This window comes from Dermacentor variabilis, chromosome 6 (assembly GCF_050947875.1).
Source record: "Dermacentor variabilis isolate Ectoservices chromosome 6, ASM5094787v1, whole genome shotgun sequence".
Lineage (NCBI taxonomy): Eukaryota > Metazoa > Arthropoda > Arachnida > Ixodida > Ixodidae > Dermacentor > Dermacentor variabilis.
In genome coordinates, this window is record NC_134573.1 from 142,969,254 (window position 1) to 142,997,197 (window position 27,944).

Here is a 27,944-nt window from a genome sequence, read left to right on the forward strand (position 1 = left end):
ATCGTGCCGCATGAAGCTAGAACCTAAGTGAGACGGGGTTAAAATTGTGCACATTGTGTCGGATCGCCAGGGCTGAGAACGACGAAATCGGTTTGTCCGCTACCTCCTTGTGCAACAGCCAAACGGACACAAATGAACACGGCTTGTCCATTGTCTCGCCGATAGTAGCCAATGGGCACTACTAAACTACCTCGGACTGGCGAGGGTCAACTACTTAGCAAACTGGAGTAAAAACATTTACGCTCGCGCAGTGCTTAATGTCTGTGGGCCGAATTCATGAAGCTTTTCGCTCATCAGTGCTGTTTTCCGTTGCCCTGGCCACCTTCACTAATGATATGTCCGGGGCCAGGATTGGCTAGAGTCCGCTCTTACGAACTGCTGTATTATCGCAAGAACGTTCCTTTGCGAATACCGAACTGGCCGAGTCTCTCTCCTCGCTGTTCGCCACGATTTCCGCCAAAAAAGAAAAAAAAGAAAGAAGTGAAAAACCTAATTTTAAAGCCGGCGCTCTGTCTTATCCGCATTCGTTGTTTATCGCAGCTTCTCTCTATTAAAAAAATAAAGTACGTGATCTAAAACTTCTGCAACCGTTAGTGCCGTACGACATATGACATAGTATACGGATTGTCAAATGCGATTCCAATTCACCCCACTTCGAACAGTGCGTTCAAATGGAATAATAAAGAGGTTATGGAGATACGATTTCCTTTTTTAAATGTGGCGGCGTTATGTGCTAAAGAATGATTTTTTTCTTCTCTCAGTCCGCGATCGTTCCGTTCAAATGGTGGGACGCACGGAAAGGTTTGCGGTGGGCAGTGGCCGAGCCACCTTCCCTGGCAACGCTCCCCAGTGGCTGATACGATATTCAACGTCCACAGTAATGCACAGAATTGGCGAGCACGAAGTGTAGTCGTTGCTACCGCTCGGGTACGACGATGAGAGAAGGTCGTCGAAAGGCAGAATAGTAATAAAAAGAAACAAATGAATAAATAAATAGAGCAGAGAGAGAGAGAGAGAGAGAAACGTGCACAATTAGGAAGAAGGAAGAGGGTTTCCCGTAGCAGTAAGAAGCGGTTGTTACAAAATTTAATCACCGAAGGACGCCTCCTTGTAAATACGTAGGTTCTGTTTCACTTGAGGGAACTGCAAAAACGATCTTAAAAAATTACCTAGACATTTTTCGGCATGTATCAAGGCACTTACAGAGATACACAGCCACGATCTAAAGAAGAGAAAGAAGTAGAAAATGAAGAAGAAAAAGAAGAACGAAAAAAAGAAAAAAAAAAGGCAATCGTAGTTATAAAAATAACTGGGGCAAGGAGACGTCGCTTTCAGCTTGTCCCACAACTCGAGCTCGTTAGGTTAGGTTATCGAGCGCGAAAGCGTTTTCTTTTTTTTTTCTTTCTTTTTTTATTTTTGGTCGACCCAACTGAATCGCACACTTGTTGGTTTAACGCCCGCAACCTGAACGCGCAAATGCGACGACACTTCTCTGGAACGCCTGCGCCGTTTAATAGCGCGCTTAGTGATCGCGAGCACGGTGTGACACGTCGTCCTCTTCACGCGTGGACGGCATTTTTGAAGTCTGCGGAGCCTGCAGATACGAACGCTGTAGTCTGTATGAACTGCGAACGTGAGCAGGTGTCACGGTCGCCACAGCTTTACGCCACGTACTTAAAAAGGTAGCTACACCGACTGAAACTGTATGGCAAACAAACCGAGGATAACAGCGAACTTGTGCTTCTCGTCTTTACACACACAGACATATTACATATACGAGATATATGAGATTGTAGAGACCTTACTATTCCTAACTTTTTATAATCTTGAACAAATACACTGAACGAATTCTTTCTGGTACAATGTTGCGTCATTTCGATAATCTGGCATCTACGTCGCGTAAGATAAAACGCTGTTAGCAAGTTCTCCGCTGACAACACTTGCGTGTATAAGGAGTTGCACTGCAACTCCACATTCGGATACGACAAGCTTTTGCCATCGACCCCAACCACTTACGTGGTATAATATAGAGCACAGGTACGAGGCACGTGAGTAGCCTATCGTGCGAAACGACTGAACAGTTAACAAATAACAAGTTAATGAACGTGTTTGGAAGGGTCCGTTGGTTTAATGATTGAATAAATGACCAATATTATAATTGAATTATCTATTGATCGATCCGTCGATCGATTGCTTGATTGATTGGATGCAACTTCCAATAAAGCAGCACCTACACTTATGATGTACGCCGTAATGCCGCGCTCTCGATTAATTTCGAGCATTCGGTATTCTCTAAGCACACGAGCGTGTTCTTGCGTTTCGCCCCCTCTCCCTCTCTCTCCCCCCCCTGTCTCTCTCTCTCTCTCTCCATCATTAAAACACTGCCGCCACAATCAGTAGCCGAACGCGCGACATCAGGCTCGAAAGCGAAATTCCGCATCCCCTGCAGGGAGCCGCACCCGGAGTTTTTTTATATCCACCCCCGGCGTTGCGAATCCGGCTTTAAAAGCGCGACGGCCCCGGGCCCAGGCCGCCGCTGCCACTTCGGCTTTCCCGACTCTAGTCGCGCAGGGCACGTCGCGTGAAATATTGCCCGACAACTTCGTCGCCTTCGCGGCCGCTCTATTTCTCGCCCGCTTTGGTCGAGATAACGCCGTGGCGATGCGGAGGAGGTTGGCTGGGTGGGTGGGGAGGGAGGGGAGGCGTGGGTGGTGGTGGGGTGGGGGGAGACAGGGTACGAGAGACAGCTCGCGAACTCAGGCGTGTGCGACGGTGGCAGCGGTAGAGCTGCGCATCAATCATGCCAGAACGAGGCGGCGTCTTAAGAAATTGAGCCCGTCCCGCCTCGCGTCAACGTATTCGGCATAGCTGCGGAGCGATCCGAAGAAAAGGAAAAGAAGAACTCCTGGGGACTTTTAATTTTGAATTTCTAACACATTTTCCCGGCGAAGCCAAACAATAAAGAGAAAAAAGAGAGAATGAAAAAGAGGAAGATGGAGCGAAAGAATAATGGAAGAGAAAAATAACGAAAATCACGTTCAGCCCAGCAGCTTCTGTTTCCTTTGCGTTCCCGGCTGTTTGACGCCCGGAGCGGCGTCTTATCAGGAGCTCGCAGAACGCCGCGCTCGCTGCGACGCCTGACATTTAGCTGTTTCCTTCGCCTCCGAGTTCAGAAAGAGCGCGCGGACGAGGTGGCGACAGGAATGACTCCGACTCTGTGCCTGTTATTATGTCGGAGTGTTAACAGAAAGGAAACAAAGAGAGAGAGAGAGAGAGAGGCTTGTAGAAGACGCGCCTAGCGTACGCAGCTTTGCAGATGTGAATGGGCTGCTCGTTTATCGGTACGGCACGTCGCTTAGGTCCGCAGCAGTGCTTGATGGACTTGTTTTTTTTTTTCTTCTATTCGTTGGGGCTGCTTTACAACTTCCACAGGACAGAGAGCGAGGGAAAAGAAAAAGTATATTGTACGGCTACTTTCTTCTTTTATGTCCGAAAATGAGCCGCATGCAGGGAATTTATGCGGAGAGCTCAAGTGTCGTGTTCTCTTTATTTTTTTTTGTTCGTTATTGAGGTAGAACTTCAGACTATGGCAAGAAAGTAAAAGAACACGGCCATGAATGTATGTACGGAATTTCGACTGTTCTGTTACGAGTAGGCAGTGCATCAGTACTGCCTAGAGGAATAATTAAACTGTACGCTGCTTACAAATGGAAGAGTAACCTTGAGAAAACGTTATGCTGACAATCGGAACCACTTAAAAAAAAAGGAAAACAAAGAAAATCATCAGCAAGTTCTGAAGTCCTATTCAGCGCCAATAGTCAATACGAGCTAACGCGCCTACGCACTTTTGTCATAATGCGCAAGCACAGGTGGAATAAGTACGCAATTACACTAACGTTATGGTAAAAGTGGTCTGTAATTGGCTGAATGAACACCTGTGGAGCTCTTTTAGCTGTCATACTGCCCAAATCATGTGTCGAAATTGCCGCTAGCCGTTCTCCTGTAAAGCTTGCTTTGTTGCGAGCATATGTTTTGAGTAAGGAAGCCAACTTCCTGAGGTGTTTTTTTTTTTTTTGCGAGCACATCATTCATGCGGAAAACTCATATTAGTTTAAAGCGGAGCAGTGAGAGCATGGCGTTTGTGGTTGCGAGAAATTTCCGTGTTTTCTTTCTTTTAAATGTACAGCCTCTTTTTTATATATTCACATTTACTCCACGTGCTTTGTACTCTCGTGCACGTTACAGGTCTGGGGCTATTTTACTCATGGTGGGGCCTTCGTTCTGGCAGAAGCTCTTAAACTCACTCTTTGACAGTTTAATATTGTGTTTCATAAAGTAATGGCGTATACATGACACTATTTAAGAAATAATAAATGCTAATAAGTATTCTTTTATTACGATGAGGTTCAATATCATCGCCCAAACTAAGCCCACCCATGGACAGCTGTCATTCGCTCCCCACTTCTCGTCATGAATTGCCACATAATGTTTGCTGCTTTTTTTTTTTGAAAGTCACTTTGCAGCTTCAATGGGAAACGCAACTTCCTTGAGCCAATTCTTGGAGCAGCCATCTTAACTCTCTCTATCTCTCCCTCTTGTTTGGTTGGACCATATCAGTTAGTTTGTCTAGTCATTATATCAAATGCACGCGGCCGGTACAAATGCGTTTTCCCAAACCGAGGGGTGCGCTCAATATGCAACTAGTGAGCTACTTAGACTCGATGAACTTGACCCATTAGATGAAATTGGTAGATTTTTACGCACGAGCGTAACTGGCCAGCTAGTGAAATCGGCGAATGTGCGTTTGAAGCCGGAAAGGAAGCGAACGAGGAAGGCACCTGGAGTTGAAGAGAATCGCGCACCGGGGCAGGTACGAAGGAGCCCGCTGAGCGTGCGGCAAAGTAACGCCACCCAGAGGAAAGTGTAGGCAAGGTTGAGCGAATAGGAGATGCAGAAAAGAGGCGAAGAGTTGCGGATGAGGAAGGTAGGCGGAGGCGCACTGGGTTCACCTCCTCGGGCAGTTGTTACGGGTTGCGTTAGCGCTACGGAGGTGTCGGGTTCGTCTCGTGATCGAGTGGCCTAGCGCCGAGCGACAACCGACCGAGCCGCCCGACCGCGAAGTTGTCGCCAAGCGCCGGTCGCAAGTTGAACAACTTCCCAAAAAGGCGCGGGCTTCGCGTATCCATGAGACTCCCGAGGAACGTGCTAGGCGGCTTGCGACAATGCGGGTCTATCAGGCAAGACGCCGTAGCTTAGAAATGACTCAATAGCGTGAAGTGCGCTTGCAGCTCAGCGCAGTGTCTTGCGTGAAGTCTGATAGTGCAATACCGAACATAATGTATCGATTGCGATAGCAACTTAGTAGACAGCTATACGAAGTGAGGATAGTACTTCTATCGGCCGTATAAACTTCCAAACATTCTAACTAAATTAACAAGCGCGTTGTCAGCGCGCACAGGCAAACATGAACACGTCACACTCGATGACCGCGGACGCTCGCTGTCAAAACGCTGCCGTGAGGAAACGTGGCAGCAGTAGCGAGCGAAATGACCTTCGTGCTGCCACCGCTTCAACGCAAACTCAGCGGCGAGAACACAGCGCCCCTGCAGCTATGACTCGTCGGCGCTGTCGGTACACCTACACTTTGCAGATCGCTTTCAAGATGACGCATACGCAGTTGCTGGCAGATTACAACGCCGCTCCTCTCCCTCCCCTCCCCCCAGGACCATGCGCACGATGGAAGACAGCGCGCTGCCTCTCTTCTTTGCTCTTCTGCGCTCGCTAGACTGAGCCGCAATCATCGGCTCACTGTCGCACACTTTCGCTCGCACATACAGCATACAGCGCGCAGGGACGATGCTATCGCCCTTGGATTTTATACAGAACACCGACGCCAGCACGACGGCAGAATTGCACCTGGAGTGTGCATACAATTGCTATCGCAGTTATATAGGAATTGCACGCATACGCTTGCGCGTAAACTGCGTTCGCGAAGTGAAACGCCACTGTATTCTTTTTGTCTTTTTTTTCTCTCTTGGTTTCTTGCTTTTATTGTGACTGCAACTATATGGACACTTCAGGCGCATTTCTGCCGTCAGCGCCGGCGTCGCTGTGAGGTTCCGTATAATGTCCAAGGGCGATAAAATCGTCGCCGCTCGTCGTACGCTGCATATGCGAGCCAAAGCGTGCGAGGGTAGGTGAACGAACGCGGCTGTCTCGCGTGCGCGAGGGAGGGGCGGGGCGGGGGGGTGGGTGCGGCCTTCTCCGGCGGCCGCGCAGGTGCCGTAACTTGAAAGCGAACTGCGACATGGCCAAAGTGCGGGCCCGCGCGGGCCTCATGTTAAAAGCGATCTGCGACGCTTGCAGAGTGCGCGTAGTGCCGGTATAGCTTCGTAGGCGCTGTGCTTTCTACTTTTCATTCGCGTTGATACGATAGACAGCACGAAGGTCAATCCGCTCGCTGCTGCTGCCGCGATTTCTCACTTCAGCGTTTTGACAGCGAGAGAGAGAGAGAGAGAGAGAGAGAGAGAGAGAGAAAACATTTATTCGGACCGTCGAGGTGGTTGCTATTTGGGTTGGGTGGGTGGTGTTCTCATTCCATGACTCCACTGGCCATTGCTGCTCGACGTACTTGCTGGACGAGAGCTTCTTGTCCCGCCAGGGTATCGCCGGTCAGCTGTACCTCCCACCGCTCAAATGACGTGCTAGGCGTCTTTAAGTGTTAAACATCACTCCCGCCTGAGGTCAGAGGCAAGATCAAGGCGAACCCGATTCCGAAGCACATGAGTCATCAACTCCATGAAGGACGACGCAAGGCTCGCGTCGACATGACAGCGCCGAAAATTCAAGGGTGTTTCCGCGGTCATCGAGTAAGATGCGTTCATGTTCACCTGTGCGCGTGTGACACCGTGCTTCTTCATTTGGTTAGTAAGCGAATGTTTACAAGTTTATACGGCCGATAAGACTAATATCTTCATTTCGTATAGCTATCTATTAATTTGCTATCGCAATCGATGCTTCGCATTTCGGGTGAAGCTGCGAGTTGTTTTTTTTTTCAAGCAATGTTCGGCCGAACGCGCATTTGTTCGACTGAGTTTACTATCCTTAATGTATTATTGCAACCTCTGAACGGTGTTCATACGCTCGGTCAACGGTACCCGTTAGTACAAATGCACTATTCGCAGCGCGTGCGGTGGTTTGGTTTTACACGTCCAATGAAGCGACGGAGGCAAGTGGTGAGAGAGAACGCGTCCGTGTGTGTGTGTGCGTGCGCGTGCGTGTACAGAGCATTCAGCGCAGCGGAGGTTCCGGAATAGAAACGTCACCGTCACGAAAACGCCAGGACGGAAATGAGACGTGCAATGGCAGAGCGAATAGGACAGGCTCGTGGGTAGGGAGGAACTAATTATTTTCGACGGTGATTTAGATAACGCGCAGGGGGGGCACAAGCCTAGCCAGGTCAACCAGCCGCTTGCCCTCCACACGTTAAACACAGGGTAGGCGGGGTGACAAACTGAACTCGTTAATTACCCCGCAACGCCCTCGCCCCCCTCCCCCATCGCCCACTCCCCAATCTCCTCTTCACTCCCTTTTTCATCGTCCAAACACGCTTCCCAACCTCCACCTCGCACGGAAGCACGTTTCGAGTGTGTCAACCCTTCTCCGACTGCGCGAATTTTCTGGAGTTTTTTTTTTTTGCCCTGCGCGTACTGAGGCTCATTAACCCTCGGCTCCCGCTTCCGTTCGAAACAGAATGAGCGCAAAGGTCGCACGCATTCACCAACCTCATCTCCCTCCTTTCCCAGCTGCGGCGACCCTCCTGCGCGCGTCGCAGTGTTTCGTCTCGCTTGAACTCGGATCCGCGGAATAAGACAATTATCAGCCGGACTACATATACGTTTAACGGACAGAAAGCGGATCCGCTAATCGTGCGGTGATGCGGTCGAAATCGCGGGGCGCGGTTCCGGGCGTGATCGTGCGTCCACGCATAACGAAGCGCCTCTAACCTTTCCTGTTCAATTTTTTTTTGAACCTCTTCTTTTAAATGCCACATACCTCATCAAAGTCGTCGGTGCAGTGGATGCCGAACTAAAGATACCTCTTAATAATAATATTTGGGGTTTTACGTGCCAAAACCACTTTCTGATTATGAGGCACGCCGTAGTGGAGGACTCCGGAAATTTTGACCACCTGGGGTTCTTTAACGTGCACCTAAATCTAAGCACACGGGTGTTTTCGCATTTCGCCCCCATCGAAATGCGGCCGCCGTGGCCGGGATTCGATCCCGCGACTTCGTGCTCAGCAGCCGAAAACCATAGCCACTGAGCAACCACGGCGGGTAAAGATACCTCTTCATTGTGATTACTTTCTCCTCCACTTCTCTGGCATTTCTTCATAAGGTTATGACTAAAAAAAATAAACAAATCGAACACCTCGGACACGTTGTTCTTTTCGTGCTTTTATTGACGCGATCCACATTCTTAACCTACTCTCCCCCTTTGCTGCTGCCGTCTGCTATCTAGCCCCTGAAACGTCACTCTCGCTCGCGAAAGAGAAAAGGATAAAAGAAAAGATAAAAGTGAGAACACGTGCGATTCTAGATGAGAGAAAGACGCCTGTACAATGGCGCCGTAGTTCGTTCGAAGACAGATATGCTGAATCCCAATTCTGCAGCGCCAGCGCGACAAGAATGGCTGCCGTTGAGAGGCCGCGTTTAGGGGAGAGGCCGCGTTTAGGGAAGATCCGTTTGCGCCGCCCGGAGGTGTAGACGCTGCGGCGAGTGGGCGTACTAATGCGATTAGCATTTTTTAACCCACTTCCCTCACCGCGCGTTGGAAATAAAGGTGTCCTCAGCAAGACGATGCGTCGCCACACTGCTGGGGGGAGGGGGAGGAGGAAAAAGTGGAGAAGGAAAGGTAGGGAGGTTAACCAGTTTAGCTTAACCGGTTTGCTAATTTCGCCCCCATCGAAATGCGGCCGCCGTGGCCGGGATTCGATCCCGCGACTTCGTGCTCAGCAGCCGAAAACCATAGCCACTGAGCAACCACGGCGGGTAAAGATACCTCTTCATTGTGATTACTTTCTCCTCCACTTCTCTGGCATTTCTTCATAAGGTTATGACTAAAAAAAATAAACAAATCGAACACCTCGGACACGTTGTTCTTTTCGTGCTTTTATTGACGCGATCCACATTCGCTGTATACCGCAGGGAAACCGGCCACACTGCTGGAATGTCAATTGCATTAACGTCGATGCTCATCGCGAGATGGGCCATGCCGGGGTTGCTTTTCTATATGAGTGTTTTGAATGGGTCCTGTGCCGAAACTCTATCCTTTACAATAAACATGTTATAGATGGAAGGATGATATTAGATGTCGCTGATTAAAAACCTGGGCTAGCAAGCCCATGCAGGAGCGAGACGAAACATTTATCGGAGTTTAATATTTGCAGCTACACCATTACTAGAAAATTGGGTCGTACTTCTCGTAAATAGATCCCGTTTTCGTCGAGAGAGAGAGAGAGAGAGAGAGAGAGAGAGAGAGAGAGAGAGAGAGAGAGAGAGAGAGAGAGATGCGCGCGTCTCTTGTCGGTGTTTCATAAAGAATAACAATATCTAGGATTGAGAAACTTGATTACGCAAGAGATTCACAAAATTTGTTCGAAACTGACATTAGATAGTCCGCACGCCATATTGCTTTGTCCGCCATGGGAAATATGACACCGCTGTATATACTGTGCATTTCGTTCTCTTGCGTCACATTTTATCCACGTCACCTTTCCCGCTACGTTTATTGCTTTTTAATTGCAAGTTATATAATGTCATAGCCTTGCGGAGAGCGTCGGTTTAACTTGGACGTAATTTCTTTTCAGAAGGTGACCTTGTTCCATATAAAAGAAAGAATGAGAAAAAAGAAGGGGTTGCAGGAGCTTTGAAAGCTAATGCACCCACTGCAGTGACACAATGGTTATGACGCTCTGAGGCTGAGCACCAGGTCATGGGCTCGATTCCCTACAGTGCCACAGCCCCATCCTCGAAAGCCATGATTGTGCAAGGGAGGTACCTCCAAGTGTTAATGTACATGTTCTTGGAAAGCAATGGACTCATGCATTCAGGGACAATTACCGGCCTGACGCGGTGTAGTCGTCGCAAGAAGACTGGGTATGGTCACGCGTACCATTAAAGAGGCTCCGCATGTTAAGCTTCCATAGTGAGCCTACTTAGCCCCCCCTCCCCCTTCTCCTCCTCTTCTTTCTCACTATGCGGTGTCGCTCGTAATCCACGCGTTGGCTTGGAACATAAAGCCCCGCAATTTGATTTCGTTTGATTTGACAGCTAATGCGACCCCGCGAAAAGGAAGCAGCAGTTCTTATCGCCTTCCGGAGACCCCTTTCTCGCTTTCGTAACCCACGAAGCGCTCGCGACTCCACTTTCCCTCCCGGTGCACCAAGGCCGGGGAGACCGCGATTCAAGCGGGTCTATTCATTGGGCGCTAATTTGGACGTCGCTGCTGTAAAAGAGACATCTCGGATGGGGGGAGCGTCCCGCTCTCGTTTGCGTAGCCAAACGCGGATGATCTTCGATCGAAGCCAAGGCGACAGAACCGAGAGAGGAGTGTTTCGTTTTCTTTTTGTTATGTTATATAACACGTGCCGGCAGCCCAGCGCGCACCGGCAGCAGATTACAGCAGGTGGACGATGGGAATATATATATATATATATATATATATATATATATATATATATATATATATATATATATATATATATATATATATATATATATATAAAGCAGTTTTGAAGAAAAGGACAGGAGTGAGAACTGAAGAAGCACAAGTGGAAGTATTAACACAGAAGAAGATGACATAAGACAGAGAAAGAACAAAGGAGAAGTTGACACAAGGTGAGGAATGACAAAGAGAAAGAGGAGGAGGATATGCGAACGGAACTGGCCTCAGGACTTTCTCCGCGCCCCCAGGTCCATGGGGCCCAATTATAGCCTCCGAGAACGTCGCCGCGCGATTGTTGGAGAGCCGTGGTGGAGCGAGGATGACCACCACGCACGCTTCCGCGTCAACCTTCCATCCTCTCAACCAGGCACTCGCTCACTCGCTCTCTCCCTCTTTCCTATCCCTCGCACGCGCGAGTCCCAGTGGCATGGTGGTCAATAGCCACGGGTCGCCGAGCTCGCGACGTGGTCCGGACACCGGCACGAGAGAAAGAGGTAGCCTGTCGCGATGCGAAGGTGGAGAAGGAAGCAGAGGAGGAAAGCCTTGCTTCGGTTCCCGCAAAAGAATCGGGGAATGGGGAAGGGATGGCGAAGGAAAAGGGTACAGTCGAGAGAATAGCGTTGTTCCACTGGCCCTCTATCCGTACAGGAAAAAGAAAAAAAGGAAAGCAGGCAGAAGGAGGAGGGAAGACAGCTGGCCAAACGAGAGCGGGTAGCAGACGACGACGAAGAAGAAAACTGGTGGCGCTGCGATTCGCGTAATGATCCGAAGAGCGTTAGGCTTGGCCGCGCGACGAGCAGACGAATTAGGGAGCGAATCTGTAAGGAGCCGCGGGAGAATACAAATAACCTCGGTCGTGTAGTCTGCTCCGTCGAGTCATTCTGCGCAGCGAGAGAGAGAGAGAGGGGTAAGAAAGACGGGAGAGGGAGGTGAAGAAACCATGACGTACATTGTTGCTGGGCCGAAGAAGAAATGATAGAAAAATAGTGGAAAACGAAGGTGGGAGGCGTGCACTCAAAGGGTTCGTCGCGAGGACATGGCGTTGGCTTTGGCTTGCCACCGTGACGCCTTATACAAGACTACAGCGCGCGCACACGCGCGCGTTAGATAGCAGAAAGCCGAGCAATGGCCTCCCAAAGTGGAGCAGACGACTCCGGTGCGAAGCAGACGATGAGAAAGAAAAGAGTTTTTTTTTCCTTTGAGAAGAACATGCCGCACCAGTGGAAGTGCACATAAAACACAGAGGCGCGCTCGTTTCTAAACATACACAAAAGGCGTAACACGCAATGCCAACCAGACACGAGGCAAACACGTACGCACAAGAACGCGATTCGCGGTCGTCGACCGAAAGAGCTTGTGTCCGGTGTGAGCGTGCGCGCGCATGCGCGCGCGCACACACACACACATCGACTGCACTAATTGGGCGTGCACAGCACGGGTTTGCTTGTGTTGCTGCTGCTCGTTGGCGATGTTTTTCTATCCCTTCCCCCAGCCAGTCGCTCTCTCTTCAGCCACCGGTTTTTTTTCTTCTCTCCATCTTCGACAGGAAGCGATGAGCGAGCACTCTGATTCCGTGGCGGGCCTAATTAGCGAAACAAAAGGTGGCTCTCCGCAGAGCTGACGCCGCCGAAAAGAAGCGGCGAGCGAAGTAAATGCTTTACTTTTCTTCTTCTTCGTCACCCTCTGGGGCAGTGTTTGCTGCCCGGAGAGGACGTGCACAAACAGGACCCCAGGTCCGAGTAATGGTGCTCGAACACGCGCGAGGCGGGCCCCCGAGTTCAAGTATTGGAGAAAGAAGCGAGGGAGACGGATGAATGCGCGACGTGCGGGAAGGGGCATTACGCGTGCTGACTAAGGGGGTAAGAAAAAAAAAGAAAAGGAGGTAAGAAGTGCGGCTTTCCCCAAAATGAGGTTCGAAGGAGCGAGAAAGCGAGGGAAAGAGAAAACGCAGCGAGGGCGAAGGTGAGTGAGCGAGCGAAAGAGAACGACGGTTCGAGGCATTGCCGAAACGCCGCCAGAAAAGAAGACGGAAGGTCTCGGGCCTTGCGGCAGGTTCCAGTCGCACTTCGCTCGGAGTTCAGTTCACGCACTTCGCGGTGTTGCGGAACTGCACTGTATAGGCTAAATCTGCTTGCTTCTCGGAGAAATGCTAACGTAACATTTCCGACTTGTCGTAGAAGTACTCTGTTGTGGAGTAGTTGGTTCGTTTTGAAAAGTTTTGGCAAGGTAATGCACAAAATGGAACACAAAATGAAATAAAAATAGAAGCACAGTGCTCTGTCCTCTGTCTCTCGTTCTTCCCTTCCTATTGCTCTTATTGCATTTTGTGCAGTGCGTTACGAAACTTATTCAACTTTTCTTTTGTGTTTTCTTTTTGGCATTGACCAAAGGTAAGGTGTGGAGTTTTAACGTCTTGAAACTGTAGAGTGAGTCATCACGGACGCCGCAGCCGATAGCTCTGACATAACTTTGACAATGTTTTCTTTTTTTTTAAAGCTTGCCTCTGCACCTAAATGCAGGAAAATTTTTTATGATTATTATTTTTTTTACATTTCGCCCACATTAAATTGCCGCCGCCACGTATGGGAAACGAGGCGGAGGGTTCGATTCGCAGATACTACCACTTTCGGTGTCTGCAATACGGGAAAGAAAGAAGGAAAGAGAAAAAAAAATCCCCCTCGAAATTCGGCGTAACGGATAAGGCAGACAAAGCAAACTCAGTTTTTGAGACGATACGTGCTTTCGCAGCAACATATAAGCTATTGAGCAAAATTACAGGCTCTAACCTGTGACAGCTACGCCTTGTACAGCTAAGGGAAAACCGGCACTGTGAATCTACGTCCTCTCATTGCGTTTGCTTTCGCTTTCCCATTAACAGTGATCGAAGAATAACCTGCTGGAAAGGTCTACCACCGCAGTCGTTTCAATTTCGCGCCAGCCTTTAGAACAAGCGTACTCGACCCCAGCCACCATGCGTCGGCGTGACACGGGTGGGAAATGCGGGTTTGACGACGGGGCAGGCGACGACGAACACATCAGGAGAGACGGCATGCACGCTGTATACACTGTAAAATGATTTACACCCTTAAAACAAGAAGGGTGTAGATTGGGTGTAAGCACGCTGTATACACTGTAAAATAATTTACACCCTTAAAGAAGGAGGGTTAGATTGGGTGTAAAAGGAAGGGTGTATATTGGGTGTAATAAGGGTGCAAATATGTCTAACTTACATCCCTAGTGCATTTTCGGGTGTAAGGGTGTGAGTTACAGACAGATTTACACCCTTATGCACGTTTAAGGGTGCAAATTACTTTACAGTGATAGGGGATCAAGCTCGACGCAATCTCGGCAGCTCATTACGCCAATTCCCGTAGTCCTCAGAGGAAAAGAATAAAAAAAGTGGCTGATGCTTACGAAGGCTCCAAATTATGGTATATATTGTCTAGCACACGCATATAGTAAGCGTACAGCGCAGTGACTCTTCGTGGGCTGTCTTTTACAGCTTGTGTTACGTAGCGTGTAGCACAAACTGCAAAGTCACACGTGTCGCGTACGCACGCCTTGATAGACGTGTAAATTATTATTATTATTATTACTATTATTATTATTATTATTATTATTATTAGTTTTGTTTGTTTTCTTTCTTACACGACACGCGAGCTTAACGCGCCAGAGCATACGCGATGGCTTTAGCTATTACGCATCAGCGAACATTCCCGGGTGAAAATAACTGCTTAGGGACGTGGAGCGGCAAATCGGATTAACCAGTACCCATACGCTCGCCAAAACAAACTGTGTGGCCGTATGCTCATAAACTAAAAAGAAGAAGAAAAGCAAATATAGCGGATCAAGTCCAGCATCTTTCTACCTTTTTCTTTTCTTTCTTCTCTTCTTCATTTATTTCCTTCCGACTCTTTATTTCTTCTCTTTGTTCTTCGTTTCGCTCTTGACTTTTTTTTCTACCTCTCTCTTATATTAATACATTTGTTTCGACTTTCTTGCTTTCTTTGTTTTTGTTTTGTTACTTCCCTCGTTCCTTTCCTCCTATTTATTTTCTTTTTCTATGTTATCGTGGCCGACCGTATCTCTCGACACGTGTTGTGTCTGTCGGTCGTTTCCGGCATTGTTGCGTCTGCCTCACTTCTCGCGAGTTCTCGTCCTTCGCGGCTGCTTGCCACCTTTTACAAAAAAAGACAAAAGCAATGTTAGGTGTCAACTTAAGGTACAGGTTGTTGCCCTTGTTCTACGGGCTCACCGCTTAAACGCGCTGTATTCTCGCTTCGTTTTAAGCCTCTGAACCGCGCGGTTCCATCCTACGTCTGGCTCGTTGCAGAGAAAATAGGTTCAGGCTAAAACCCCGGACTAAATTAAAGAAGACTTGCGTCCACTGTGCTAATTTTGTTGGCGCCGGCTTCTTCCAATACAGGAAACGGGACTGAGTGGATTGTCAGACTCCTTACTCAGATTTTGTTTCTTTCCTTCCTTATTTTTTTTTTAAATACTCTGACCTCTCCATCGTACCGAATGAGCACGTAAACTTCAATTTCAACTTTCCAAATCCGCAGCGATGTTATGCCGCTACACGAACTGGCGCAAGCCGGTTAGTTCGAGTTCGCGACTAAAGTTAGCTCAGCTTGACTAAAGTTAGCCCAGCTTCACGAAAGCAAGCACAGGACTGAGGAGGCTAAACACACGCGGTGCTGACTTACGACTACACCTTATTGTCGCAGGACGCGAAGTAGGATATACTGCCACTGCTGGCGGCAGTAAAGTTTAGTTGCAATACGGCTCCCTACGAGGGGGATTTTTTTTTTGTTCCTGGCTATGCCCCAATTCTGCTGCGCTGTAACTTTATTTCATCCCACGTTACGACACGGTCAAGCAGAGGAAGGGTATGCGCAGTGTCAAGTGAAAAAAAAATAAGAAATACTTACATGAAGAGCTGTTTCCTGCACACAATGGAGGAGGTTCTGTTAGAACTTACTATCAATCACAAAATTAGCGTAGTCTAGTTCAGAGTTCGTGGGATTAAGACGAGGCTCGCCGCAGTCAGCCCCGCCCCCCCCCCCTCTTTCCCCCTTTATTTCTCAACACGATTATACCTATAATTTCTGCGTTGTCCCGACCCCACTTCTAGCGTTTACAGGCATTTAAGAGGAATGCGAGACCTCCTGAAGAAAGTACCCGTCACCTGCTTCGGTGGCTGTGGAAGCAAATGGCTTATCGGGTTTGACGTCACAACGGTTTAGGCCAGCTACGCGGCATGCGAAAGCGTAGATGAGCCGCTCACCCTAATTCCGCTGGCGGCGGTGACCTGCACGACCATGACCACGCGCAGAGGTGCCTCCTGGACGTAGTGGAACCGCGTCCTGCCCAGGAGTCGCTCACCAGCCTGGTTCCTGCAAACAGAGAGGACGTTGAGGGGGGGGGGGCAATCGGTCAATACGTGTTGGCACTTTAAGTTTGATTATGCAGCACCATTTGAAAGATGTGTTTTTGGCTTTGCGTGAGACGCAACCACGATATGTTGGACCGTCTGCGCATGCGTTGCCTCTCTGCGAAACTGCGGCAGTCAAACAGAGTTATCAACGTTTCATCATGCCGTCACTGCGTACTCGACTAGAGTGCAGAATCGGGTTAATCATGCAGTGACGCAGTAGGCTTTTAGAGCGTTCCGCATCGCCGTCGCATCGCCAACGGGTAATGAACGATGTTGGGAATCGATAATGGACGATAATGAACTTTCCAGGCTTGGTGCCGTCTCTCTAGGCCTATAGCAGCATCAAAACTAAACAGCTGATCTCGATGACAACAACAAAACATAGCTAATACTTTGCGGTCAGCGTGAGATGGTACTAAGCGTTGGCTGATATTACCATTTATTTCTTACCGTCACCGAGGAGTAAGAGAGAGAGAGAGTAGCAAGGGAGAATTTGGATCGAGCGGGACGGCCTCGAGTGGTCCAGACGGAACCACATTGCAACGAAATCACGGTAACTTGTGCGGCGGCAGTCAGCGGTTGAAGACACGAATGCGATGGGGGGGGGGGGGGTAGAGGGGGGCCTAACGCACCACGGTAACGTGTCACGTATCACGCGACGCTAGAACTTTCTAGTAAGGCGACAGATACTGTTATCAACTGATCGACTGGCGCTTATTCGACAGAAACTGAAATCTGTGGCATTTTGCGAAGCGTTGCGCTTTCAGGCGCTGATTGCGTTATCGCGCCTGCAGCTTCTCGCGGTTGGTGTGCATTTCAGCACCGCAAGTGTGTGTGCCCGCACCACCTGTGCGCTTTAGTGATGACACTCTTTGCCACTGTACTGTCCTTGAAAGAGGAAGAGATGTCGTTCTCATGTCAGTTTTTCTTGTAGCACGAAGCTACAAAGTAAACCTCTGCAAACTTTTGTAGTTCGGTATCGCTGTGCAATCTGCCAGTCTCCTGGTTAGATCAGACGATAGAGTTACAGCGCCAGGAAAAAAAAGTTGGTACCAGGTTCGATCTTCCGTACCAGGACGAATTTTTCTTCCATTGCGAACTTTCTTTCTGAGAAACCCGCTTTCTGAGTAACCAGGGGGGTTTTCTCTGCAGTTTCGAGCTACGGTCGGGTGGATGAAAATCTTCCTCCACCTTGCGGGCTTACGCCGAGCCGATTGACTACATTACCCTTACTTCATCTTGGGCTGCTTCCTTGCTGACGGAATTCATTGATCGCGCATTTTTTTTTTCTTTTCAAGGACTGACAAAATTATTTTCGCGACTAGTAGATTTCTGCCCTGTGCGCTGCAGCCAAGTCCTTATCCTTCCGTAAAGAATTCATTTCCAGCACGCCAATAACAGGTTCACACTCAAGTGGCGACCTGACCCTCTGTACACGCTTGCGTCTCGCGTTCCCACGTCACCATGACTTGCTTAGTTTGTGCCCTGCATCGTTAGTTAGAGACGTTTTGCATCTGCCTGTAAAGCAATTGCAAAGAGCCTTCCTGACCCAGCTAATTGCAATGCGCAAGCAGAGACAATCAAAAGAAAAAAGGACATTCCGTGCCAAGGGTACTTGCAGCACAGACACGCGGGACGTTTTCATTTTCCCGAGGCTTCGTTTTCTTTCATTTGGGGAAAGTTCGTGTGTCGAGAAAGGAGAGAGAGATAGAGAGAGAGCTCTGGTAGTGATTTTCATAGAGAGTAACACAGACAGCTAGAGAGAGAGAGAAAAGAAGGAGCTCTGGTAGTGATTTTCATAGAGAGTAAGACAGACAGAAAGAGAGAGAGAGAGAGACCTGGAAAGAGAGAAACACAGATAAATAGACAGAAGCCAAGAAGAGACGGAAAGCAAGCGTAAACGAAATTCGATAGAGCGCCATCGGGCGCATGTTTCGTCGCACGTCGGCGACGGCTGTGGCGGTGCGCTTAGAACAGGAAGAGTGCACCGACAAGGCCACAATAGGCACAGAACCGGAGCACTGGCTGGCGTGTGCAACACTACCCGTCCGGGGCGGCGGCGCCGCGCGAGTGGCGGAAATCAAATTTGCGAGCGGCGCCGAAGAGAACGAAAGCTGAGAGAGAGGGAGAGAGAGAGAGAACAATGTGGAAGAAGAGAGACACGAAGCGTGAGAAAGGAAAAGTGCGCGAGACGGGGGAGGACTTCTCGGAGATATTGTCGCCACGTTTCGCATTTCAGGCGCACCGTCGTGCGGGAAGAACGCGACGCGCGCTCGCTCGACGGCCTCTTTCTTCTTGCGCCGCGAGAAGCAGAAATGCCTGCCTGCCTGCCGGCGGCGACGGAGGCGGCGCGCTCGGGAATTCGTCTTCCGAAATTCTCAAGTGAGCACACACGGTAGGAAGAAAGGTCTCCGGCGGCTGCCTCGGGGGCCACTTTCGGGTACGACGCGGGCTCCTCCTGCCACCTCCCGGTGCGGGGCGTTTTGGAAACGAGGTTAGGCTAAGAGAGAGGTCGCCGAGATAGGAGAAGGGGTGAGTTCAGGTGAGGAGGAGGGGGGGGGGGAGGTTGGCAAGGTCCTCCCTCCTTTTCGGTGTGTTTCGGACGAGGAAGAAAAGTGGCGACCGAGAAATGGTGGCGTTGTGCGCTTTTACAGCTTCACGCCGGCCCCCTCGGGGAACGGCTGGTCCACGTTGCGACGGTTCTAAAAGGTGGTCGGTCGGAGAATTGAAACCCGTTGCAAAGCTCGGATGCAGTTGTTGGGGCGACAGCCGGTACAGCGGGTCGCACGCGCAATCCGGCCACGTGCTTTCTTCCTTTAAGCAGCAGTCATACTATAATAAATGCGATGTGCGACGCCTCTGAAAGACGGCTGCTGCAGCATTTGAATCCTGCTGTAACCTGATCGAACCTGTTGGATGCTTCATATTTCAAGCGGATTCGCAGCATGTGTCTTCTTATTTGAAGATCGGACTACAGGCTCTCCTATACGCTTGAACATTGTACTAGCGACCGTACTGTACTGCACTGCACTGACGACTTTACTGATGCTACAATGTACGGTGGAACCGCTGTGAAAAAACGAAAACGAAAGAAAAAAACATGGCCGCTCTGCGAGTTGAAATTTGTCAAGAACGTGTTGGACGTGCTTGATGACCCGGCAGGTCGGATGCGAGGGAAGGTTAAGCGGAATCCTACCATGTGTCTCCTGGCTTAGGGAGCAGATACGCGGTATACGAAGCGTCTAACGTCCGATGCGATGTTGCGATGGCGCGAAACGTTGAAGCCTGTCGCGACCTGATGAAAACCCGTCGAATGCGGTTGTCGGCGCGAAAAGTCGCACGTCGGATTGCAAGTGATCCGATTGCCCGATCCGACACGACGCGTGACGGCTCTGAAAGGAGACTTGTTTCGAAACCTGTTGCTTCTTGGATGCTCTTGTCGGCACAACAAGTGGTACGAGGGCGCACACGCGGAGTAGCGTCGCGTGTCCCTTTGCTTTAGGCAGCAGGTATGCGGTACACGATGCGGTGTCAAATACGTCGAGCGACGGCCGCAAGAGCCCGGCACTAATGCACGCTATTTATCCAGACATATGCACAACAGATAGATGCAAAGTGTGTGGCACCAGAGCCACTCTATATAACACATGCTATGGGAATGCCAGGAACTAATACAGGACAATGCGAGCGCAGCGTTCATCGACAGCCTCCGCGCGCGATGGCAGGCCGCGCTGCTCAGCTCGAACCTGGAAGACCAACTCTGGGCAGTCCAGCGGCCAAGGAAGCCGCCGAGAGGCAAGAACTCTTGGCCGTAACCTCGGCGGGTGCCCCAGCCCACTAACTCGCCGGACACGAATCGTTCTGGTTGGAAATAAAGTTTTCTCGCTCACTCACGGCTGCGAGAGATGGCTGCTCCGAAGGCCGAAACCTGCTGGAAACTTGTTGGATGAGTTTCTTGGTACGACAGCTTGTACGTCGGATCGCTGCACGGATCCTACAATGCGTAAGCAGCAGACACGTGGTTCGACGCGTGACGGTTTTAAGTGCCATTGAAAGGTGTCTTAACCTGACGGATGCGGCTGGACGTGGGTTATGCTTAGTGGGCCAGCAACAGGTTTGCGAACCAAATGTGAACATGTGCTGCATAACCGCACACCTGTGGCACATGTGGCCGATTGTCGCAGTGAATGTAGTCACAGACACGCGATAAATCTGGCTGAATTAAAGTGTGTAAAGCAGCACTGTTACGCAGTGCAGTGCTACTTTTTTGTGCATTTCATAGCTGTCCAGGGAAGTTTCTTTACACAGGGATCAGAGACATTGCCCAGCTCCATCTCAGGCGTTCCAAGTCATCAGTACAGTCGTCAGTACGGTCGCTAGCACAATTTTCAAGCCTATAGGAGAGCCTGTAGTCCGATTTTCAAATAAGAAGGCACAAGCTGCGAATTCGCTTGAAATATTAATCATCCAACAGGTTAGATCAGGTTACAGCAAGATTCAAAAGCTGCAGCAGCCGTCTTTCAGAGGCGTCGCACATCGCATTATTCTAGTATGACTGCTGCTTAAAGCAAGAAATCACGTGGCAGGATCCGCTGTAGAGTCTGTCGTACCAACAACCGCGTCCAAGCTTTGCAACGGGTTTCAATTCTCCGACCGGCCACCTTTAAAACCGTCGCAACATGGACCAGCCGTTCCCCGAGGTGACCGGCGTAAAGCTGTGAAAGCGCACAACGCCACAATTTCTCGGTCGCCACTTTTCTTCCTCGTCCGAAGCACACTGAAATGTAGGGAGGACCTTGCCCCCCCCCCCCTCCCCTCACACCTGAGCCCACCAAGATCTTAGGCGTTCCAAGATGAAGAAAAAGATTGCGAACTGGAGAAGTGGAATGAAGGAGAAAAGCGACGACATGTAAAGCCCAGTCTACAGAACGTTTAATTTTGTGTGAGCATTCAGTTTGCATGGTAGTTTCCTCTTTCTTCTTCTGCTCCTTCGGCGCCAACACGCGTGCAAAACAAAAACGTTCTTTGTCGTTGAAAAAAATAACTAAAAGCGTTCAGTTTACGGAATACCGGAATACTGGAAATATGAAACACAGCACGGCTATTAGCGACATCCCGTACTGATTCGTTCAACCATAAAGCGTCAGAATCGTTTTTGTCCTTCCTGAAATTCTCGGCAAAGAAAAAAAGAAAAGACACGCTTTGTTCACGGTGATGTTGCTGCGGATGCCATTATGCTAGCCGTTAAGTTACACAGCTAATACTGTCGTTGCGATAACAGTACTATTTGCACTGGCCGAACACAATGTCGTAAGAACGCGCCACCAGCACTACACATCTGGCGTTAATGTCTCCGATATTCCGTAAAAAAATTGTGACGCGTAAAGGGACAGTCGAAGCTCTCCAATTACCGCAGCTCTCATACTGAAGCTAGTTTAATCTTATCTTTTTCTCACTGTTACTAGAGCTTAGTAAAGTTTTCACTCACTCACTCACTCTCAGTGTTATAGTTTTTTATTCTCCTTTATACTATTCCTTATTATTCATTATTACTATTATTATAATACTTTTTTTTTTGAGCAGCTGTCTGCCAAGCCAGGTGTCCCCGGCGTTGTTACCTGCGGTAGAAGTCGCGGTGGTTGGCGATGACGTCCCAGGTGCTTCGGTAGTCGCACAGGGCGTTCTGCTTGGTCGGCGCCCGGTCATTGTGCAGGTGCTCGTCTTCGTCGCAGAACTGGTTCACCTGCGCCACCGCCCGAGAGAAAGGGAGGGGGAAGGGGAATGCGAACGCCTCGTTAGTGGCCGGCGATCAATTGCTCCGCCAGCGCCGGACTTGCCACCTTCCGGTTACCGCGATTAATGCCTTCCCCCCCTCCGCGCGCAATCCCGGTCGATGATCGCGCTATCAGTCGGCGCACACTGGGCGTGTACGCAGTGAGTCGGTGTCGCACGCCGCGACTGTGCTACATAAACATGGCTGCGGCGACGGCGGTGTCGCAGCTAAAGCGTTGTCAAGTTTGTTTCTCCCTGGAGAAGGCGAGTGAACTTCGACTTTTTCACTGCGCATCCGCGCGAGAACCTGAAGCTGAAGCCGCGTCGTATCGATATGCCGAACTACCAAACTTGCTTCGCCTTGAACCAAGTTGTGCTATAACCAAGATCGCGCCAATGATCACGCCATAAGGCGTTAGTTCGCGCAGTCATTTGAATATGCGCGCGAGGATATATGGGCTGCAATATCTGAAGAAACACGAACTGATTGGTCGTCAGAATAAATGAGTTTAAAGTTAATGTATGCTGGCTGTCTGGATGATTGATTGATTGATTGATTGATTGATTGATTGATTGATTGATTGATTGATTGATTGATTGATTGATTGATCAAGCGATTGGGTTGAACGCTCTGGGCCTGATTTAAATCTGCCAGTCATTTTTTTTGTCACTGGTGCCGGTAACGGAACGTTGACGAGGCTGTTGAGGTCGGGCACTCTAGCATGCCACGAGCAGTTCTCGCTTGTCGTCATCTCTGTCGCCGGCGTTGCAGGTGATAGAACCGCCGCTAAATATTTACAAGATATAATTGTTCACTGGAATTAACGTCGCAACGAAACACTGTGTAGAGCTACGAGAGACGCCATATTGAAGGGATTCGGATTAATTTACTACCTACAGATTCTCCAACGCGCACTTAAACTTCAGTACACGAGCAACTCAGGTTAGTGTAAAGCGTCGAACACTGCGTTACATTTACTCTCGCTATAGAAGGTTAGAGTCCCTTCACCCCCGTTCAAAAGAAAAACAAAAGAATGCCTATTTAGTGTTGCTGCAATCTCGCAAAAACTAGAGGTGGTGAAGCGCCCATTTCCTTTTTTTTTTCCCAGTATCACGAATAACTTCTCACTTAGAAACAAGCATACTGGCGCATAAATGAACCACATCGAGGATGATACGGAATAATTAAAAATAATGTGCGACTAAAGTAAAGTAACAAAGAGTGCTTAAATATACGCAACAAAACTCATGATTGTGGTGGAAGGAGTAAGGCAAGACGATTCCGTATCAAATTTTCTTTAAATTTTGCCAACAATTGTGTGAATGGGGTGTTGTAGATTTATTTGGTTATTATTTGGTATCCTTCTGTGTGTTTACACTAGTGCTTGTTCCGACAAGGACAACGGCTTACTGTGTTAGCGTCTTTCTCCCATTAGGAGTGTTCGCCCATCTATTACCATGTGCCCAACTCCTATCTTTGCCCCGTAATGGACCGATAGTAGCTCAAACAAATGAACGAAAGAAAGCTCACTGCACGGATCTCTTTTCTGAAAATATTTAATCTGGTGTCACTGCCGGCGTTGCCCTGCAACCTGTACATTCAGCAGCAAAAGCGTTTTTTTTTTTTTTGCCATCAAAACCGTGATAAAGTTAAATTTCTTCTCGTGCCTTCTCACACAATCTAGAAGTGACGTCAAGACAAGTCTCACTTGCGTAACATTGGTGACGTGATGCAATCATAGTGAGATGTCTCTCATAATTTTAATTCATACGGGTGGTCGTCTATCAACGCTGCAAATAAAATTATCATATTCTACTACCGCACGGCCGTCAGGCTCTCAAGATCACGTGCAAAAAAAAAAAAAGAATCGCACGCTCTTAACAGAACATGCCGACACGATTATGCAGATGCGCTTCGTCGAAGAGCAGGTCAAGATCAAGTCTGCATGTGTCATGCTGTGATGCGTATTTTTGCATGCGGTGCTTAAGTTATTCGCCGTACTCGGTTAACTTAATTTGTCGCGGAAAGGCCCAGATAGATGGGTTCGAACGGTTACAAACGCCCGCAGACAGCAGGCGCGCCTTCGCACCCACTCGGAACTTGCGAACTCGTGATCTCAACTTTCTAGCCCGTACGTAGTACAGCAAGCGTGCAGTGAGCTCTTCCCGCAAAGGTACATCTCCCCCGAACCAGGGGGACTCTCTTCGAAGTAACACAGTTCGGCTCCAGAACCACAGATCGAATGTCGCAGACCTCCTCTCCCTTTAAAGACATATTATGGGCCCGCCTCTTCCTCTTCACAATCTCTCTCTCTCTCTCTCTCTCTCTCTCTCTCTCTCTCTCTCTCTCTCTCTCTCTCTCTCTCTCTCTCTCTCTCTCGGCGGGGCTAGCGTTGCGTGCGATGTACTACCCTAACTAGGTGTGTGGCACATTGGTGCGGCAGGAAAGTTGCGATGATCTTCGGAGGAAAAGGATGGGGGAGATGCTGTGAGATGGGACGCGGAAGGGGGGGGGGGGTGTATCTGCCGGTAGAAAGCCAAGCCAAAGAGAGATCGAAGCCAACCTCACGCCTGGCGCTACGCGCAGCGCGCGTGCAGGCTCGTAAATTTGAGACTCATGAATCAATGAACGCTCAAATGTTGCGCAAACACGCGCGAGTCGCAGAGGAGGCGGCGGCGGCGCGCTGTCTCGGCTCGGCTTGGCTCGGCTTCTCGGGAGCGTGATGAATGGGCGCCGGCCTAAATGTGCCGCCGCCGCCCCGGGGACCCGCGCACAAACCAAGTACACTTCAACCGCTCTTCTTCTCTGCACCCCCCCCCCCCCCACCTCCTACCACCTCTAAACCTCTTTTGCCCTCCTGATAAGTTATGGCACGATGCAGAAACCGCGCATAGCGCTACCCCTCGGCTGCTGCGGGCAATGCCTCGCGCTGATGTGCTGCATACGCCCAGACGAGATAGACTAGCACTGCTGGCTCGCGCGTTGAGATGATTGCGGGAAGAAAATTTAGTAGGGCCATGAAAGATGTAAACAGGGGGTCATGATCATAAATGATGGTAGTTGAAGCACGAAATAAAGAAATCACTATACTCGTGATCTACGTTGGCGGTGACGGCCCTATTCGTCATAAAAAAAGAGAAGTTGTTGGGTATTGCTCAGTGCGAAATCCCTCGATGATAAACGTTGCAACAAGGACGATAAAAAGAAGGCAGAGAAAGTAGGAGGAGAGACCGGATATTGCGCAAATGGTTTTGAAACTGCTGTATGGGGCAGCTTGTGCTTCGAATCTGGTCGCCTAGGAAAGGTTCCCATGTTATTCTGCGTTTCTATGCTCCAGCAGTTCCAGTGCGGACAGTCTTCGACTTTCACGGGCCATTTACGCGATCACCGAATAATAAAAAAATAAAGAATGCGGCAAGGTCGCACGCATACTACAGAATGAAGCAACCCAGAGATTCACTCAGTCCGTCCTTTATAATGGATTACCTTTACACACTGCGGTCTGTAACGTATTTACGCTGAGGAGGTTATGTGGGCACTGCACGTTAAAACAATCGCGCGACTGCACATGGAACGATAACATGTGTGAACGTGTCTCTGAAAGTCCGTGCTTATTGAAAACATAAAAGAACATGTTCATCGGTCAAAGGAGGCTAATAGAATCTTTAGCCACTCACACCGTTCACCTTGAAGAAGATCTTGGGACCATGGCCTCGCATATCGCAGCTACAAAAGGCCACAAAAGCTCTGCTGCGATATTTGAAGGCTACTGGATTGAATCAGCGTCTGTGATCTGGACTGAGTGACCGAACGATATAACCAGTAGACTTTTTTTTCTCCTTTTAATCTTTCCGTCCCCTTTTCCCTTTCCCCAGTGTAGGGTAGCCAACCGGGCTCAGTCCTGGTTAACCTCCCTATCTTTCCTTTATCATTTGCTCTCTCTCTCTCTGTTGATTTAATCAGTACATATATAGGTGCTGTACTGTCAACGTATAGTACAGCGCTCGTCCCGTTCTCTTCAATCAATCAATCAATCAATCAATCAATCAATCAATCAATCAATCAATCAATCAATCAATCAATCAATCAATCAATCAATCAATCAATCAATCAATCAATCAATCAATCAAGACGTTAGCGAATTGTCAAATGAATGAATGAATGAATGAATTTCTCTTTACAGAGAAACACAGCGCGTCAGATAAGGAGACGCTTCCTCACGTTTGGCAAAGACTGCAGCGCCATGATGGAGGAGAAGACGTTCTCCTGGGTCCGATTGGGCAGAGCGTGGCAGTCGTCCTCCCTGGGCCGTCCGGTCAGGGGGTCCACGCGTGGAACGCAGCTCTGGCCCGACGTCGTCCTGCGCACGCACGAAAAGCAAACCTCGAGTCAGCGCGAGATCAGAAATGGCACCTTAGGTGCCTGCGCGAGTTCATGCGCTACCTTTTGAACATTATGACAAATGCCCCAAACGATAGCCGCAGCGTTGGCACAGCTTTGTTCGTTGGACTGTGAGCTTCGCAAACACGTGGCCTCACGAAACAAGGAGAACGGCATAGCCGCCGAGTCGCCGCAGCGCCCGGAAAGCTGGCTTTTTTGCAGCAATGGTCTTTGTGAGGAGAAGCTTTCCTGTGCCTTCCCGTGCGAGGAAATTTGCATTCGTTCCTGATATCTGACTGGTCTCCGGCGCCGTTGAGTGCTTTTTGTGCTTTTAGTTTTGCTTGCCCTGTACAGAGGGGTAACCGGCGCCAATAAAGGCACCAACTTCTTCAACTACACTAAAAAGCACAAAAAAAAAGGCTAGCTTTTAGAAATAATTCTGATAGGCAATATCTTGTAGTGTATCCGTAGATTTCTATAACGCGTGAGTGACCAAGAATGATTCCAAGACAACGGCAAACTTGAACACTAACTAACTAACTAACTAACTAACTAACTAACTAACTAACTAACTAACTAACTAACTAACTAACTAACTAACTAACTAACTAACTAACTAACTAACTAACTAACTAACTAACTAACTAACTAACTAACTAACTAACTAACTAACTAACTAACTAACTAACTAACTAACTAACTAACTAACTAACTAACTAACTAACTACAGAGGACTAGCGTTTCAATAGCAGGATAGCACGCGAGAAACGGAGCGTGTGGCAGGAGAGCGGTGAAAGTGAAAATACCCTAGCAGCACACTACTACTTATCAACTCTCACACCAGCTAACATGCAGGTATATCGATGCCAACATTTCGATACTGTTTAATTATGCTTTTGCGCACATGGCTAAGGGCAGTTCGCAGACTATATAAAGGACATACCGAGAATTTATACTGATGGCACAAAAAGACAGCAGGCTGTTTTAGCAGAACGTTTTTGACGGTCCGCTCCGCTCAGCGGGCTAGCGGAAGCGCAAGTGCGCATGCGCGACCCGTTCAGCCGTGAGCGGGCGAGCGGACGGGAGCCCCCTCTCCGCTAGAAAGCTTTCTCAGCGGAGTGCGGCGAGCGCGTATATATATATATATATATATATATATATATATATAAGAAATGAAAATGCAATGTATTGCGTGAAATGCCTTCAGACATTTGAGTAATTCCAAATATATTATTTTATTGCGGCAATCCTTACAACTTGAGTATTATGTTCATAGCGGCTTTACCTTCTGCGGCAAGGTGGCGTTTCAGGCGAGCACATGCCTTTCGGACGCAGCCGGGCGCTCCGCTAAAACTGATTCTTCGTCCGCCGCTCCGCTAACTGTGAGCGGGTACGCGAGAGTGGAGCGGACCGTCAAAAACGTTCTGCTAAAACACTCTAGTACCGCGCGAGCTCAGGCGTGACTAACAAGTGTGTTATCGATATCGCTTTCGAGGGTTGCAGTGATTTGTGAAGCCACACACAAATCGGTCGAATATTGCAATAACCCACTTTCGTCCGTGTTCTCTGTGATTCCTCTCGCAAGTTGCTCCCCGACAACGCGCCTTTTACCAGATTACATCGA

The 27,944-nt window shown here is 49.1% G+C and overlaps 1 protein-coding gene across 1 annotated transcript in view; it reads right to left on the reverse strand.

The window, feature by feature from the left end:
• The window catches only part of LOC142585378 (calcium-activated chloride channel regulator 2-like), a 551,695-nt gene that overhangs the window by 38,887 nt on the left and 484,864 nt on the right, over nucleotides 1-27,944 (reverse strand). Inside the window, exons 7-9 of the mRNA XM_075696100.1 lie at nucleotides 26,162-26,300; nucleotides 21,786-21,910; nucleotides 16,018-16,126 (exon numbers count right to left, since the gene is read on the reverse strand). Coding sequence (XP_075552215.1) covers nucleotides 16,018-16,126; nucleotides 21,786-21,910; nucleotides 26,162-26,300 — 373 coding nt within the window. The remainder of the gene's footprint in view (nucleotides 1-16,017; nucleotides 16,127-21,785; nucleotides 21,911-26,161; nucleotides 26,301-27,944) is intronic.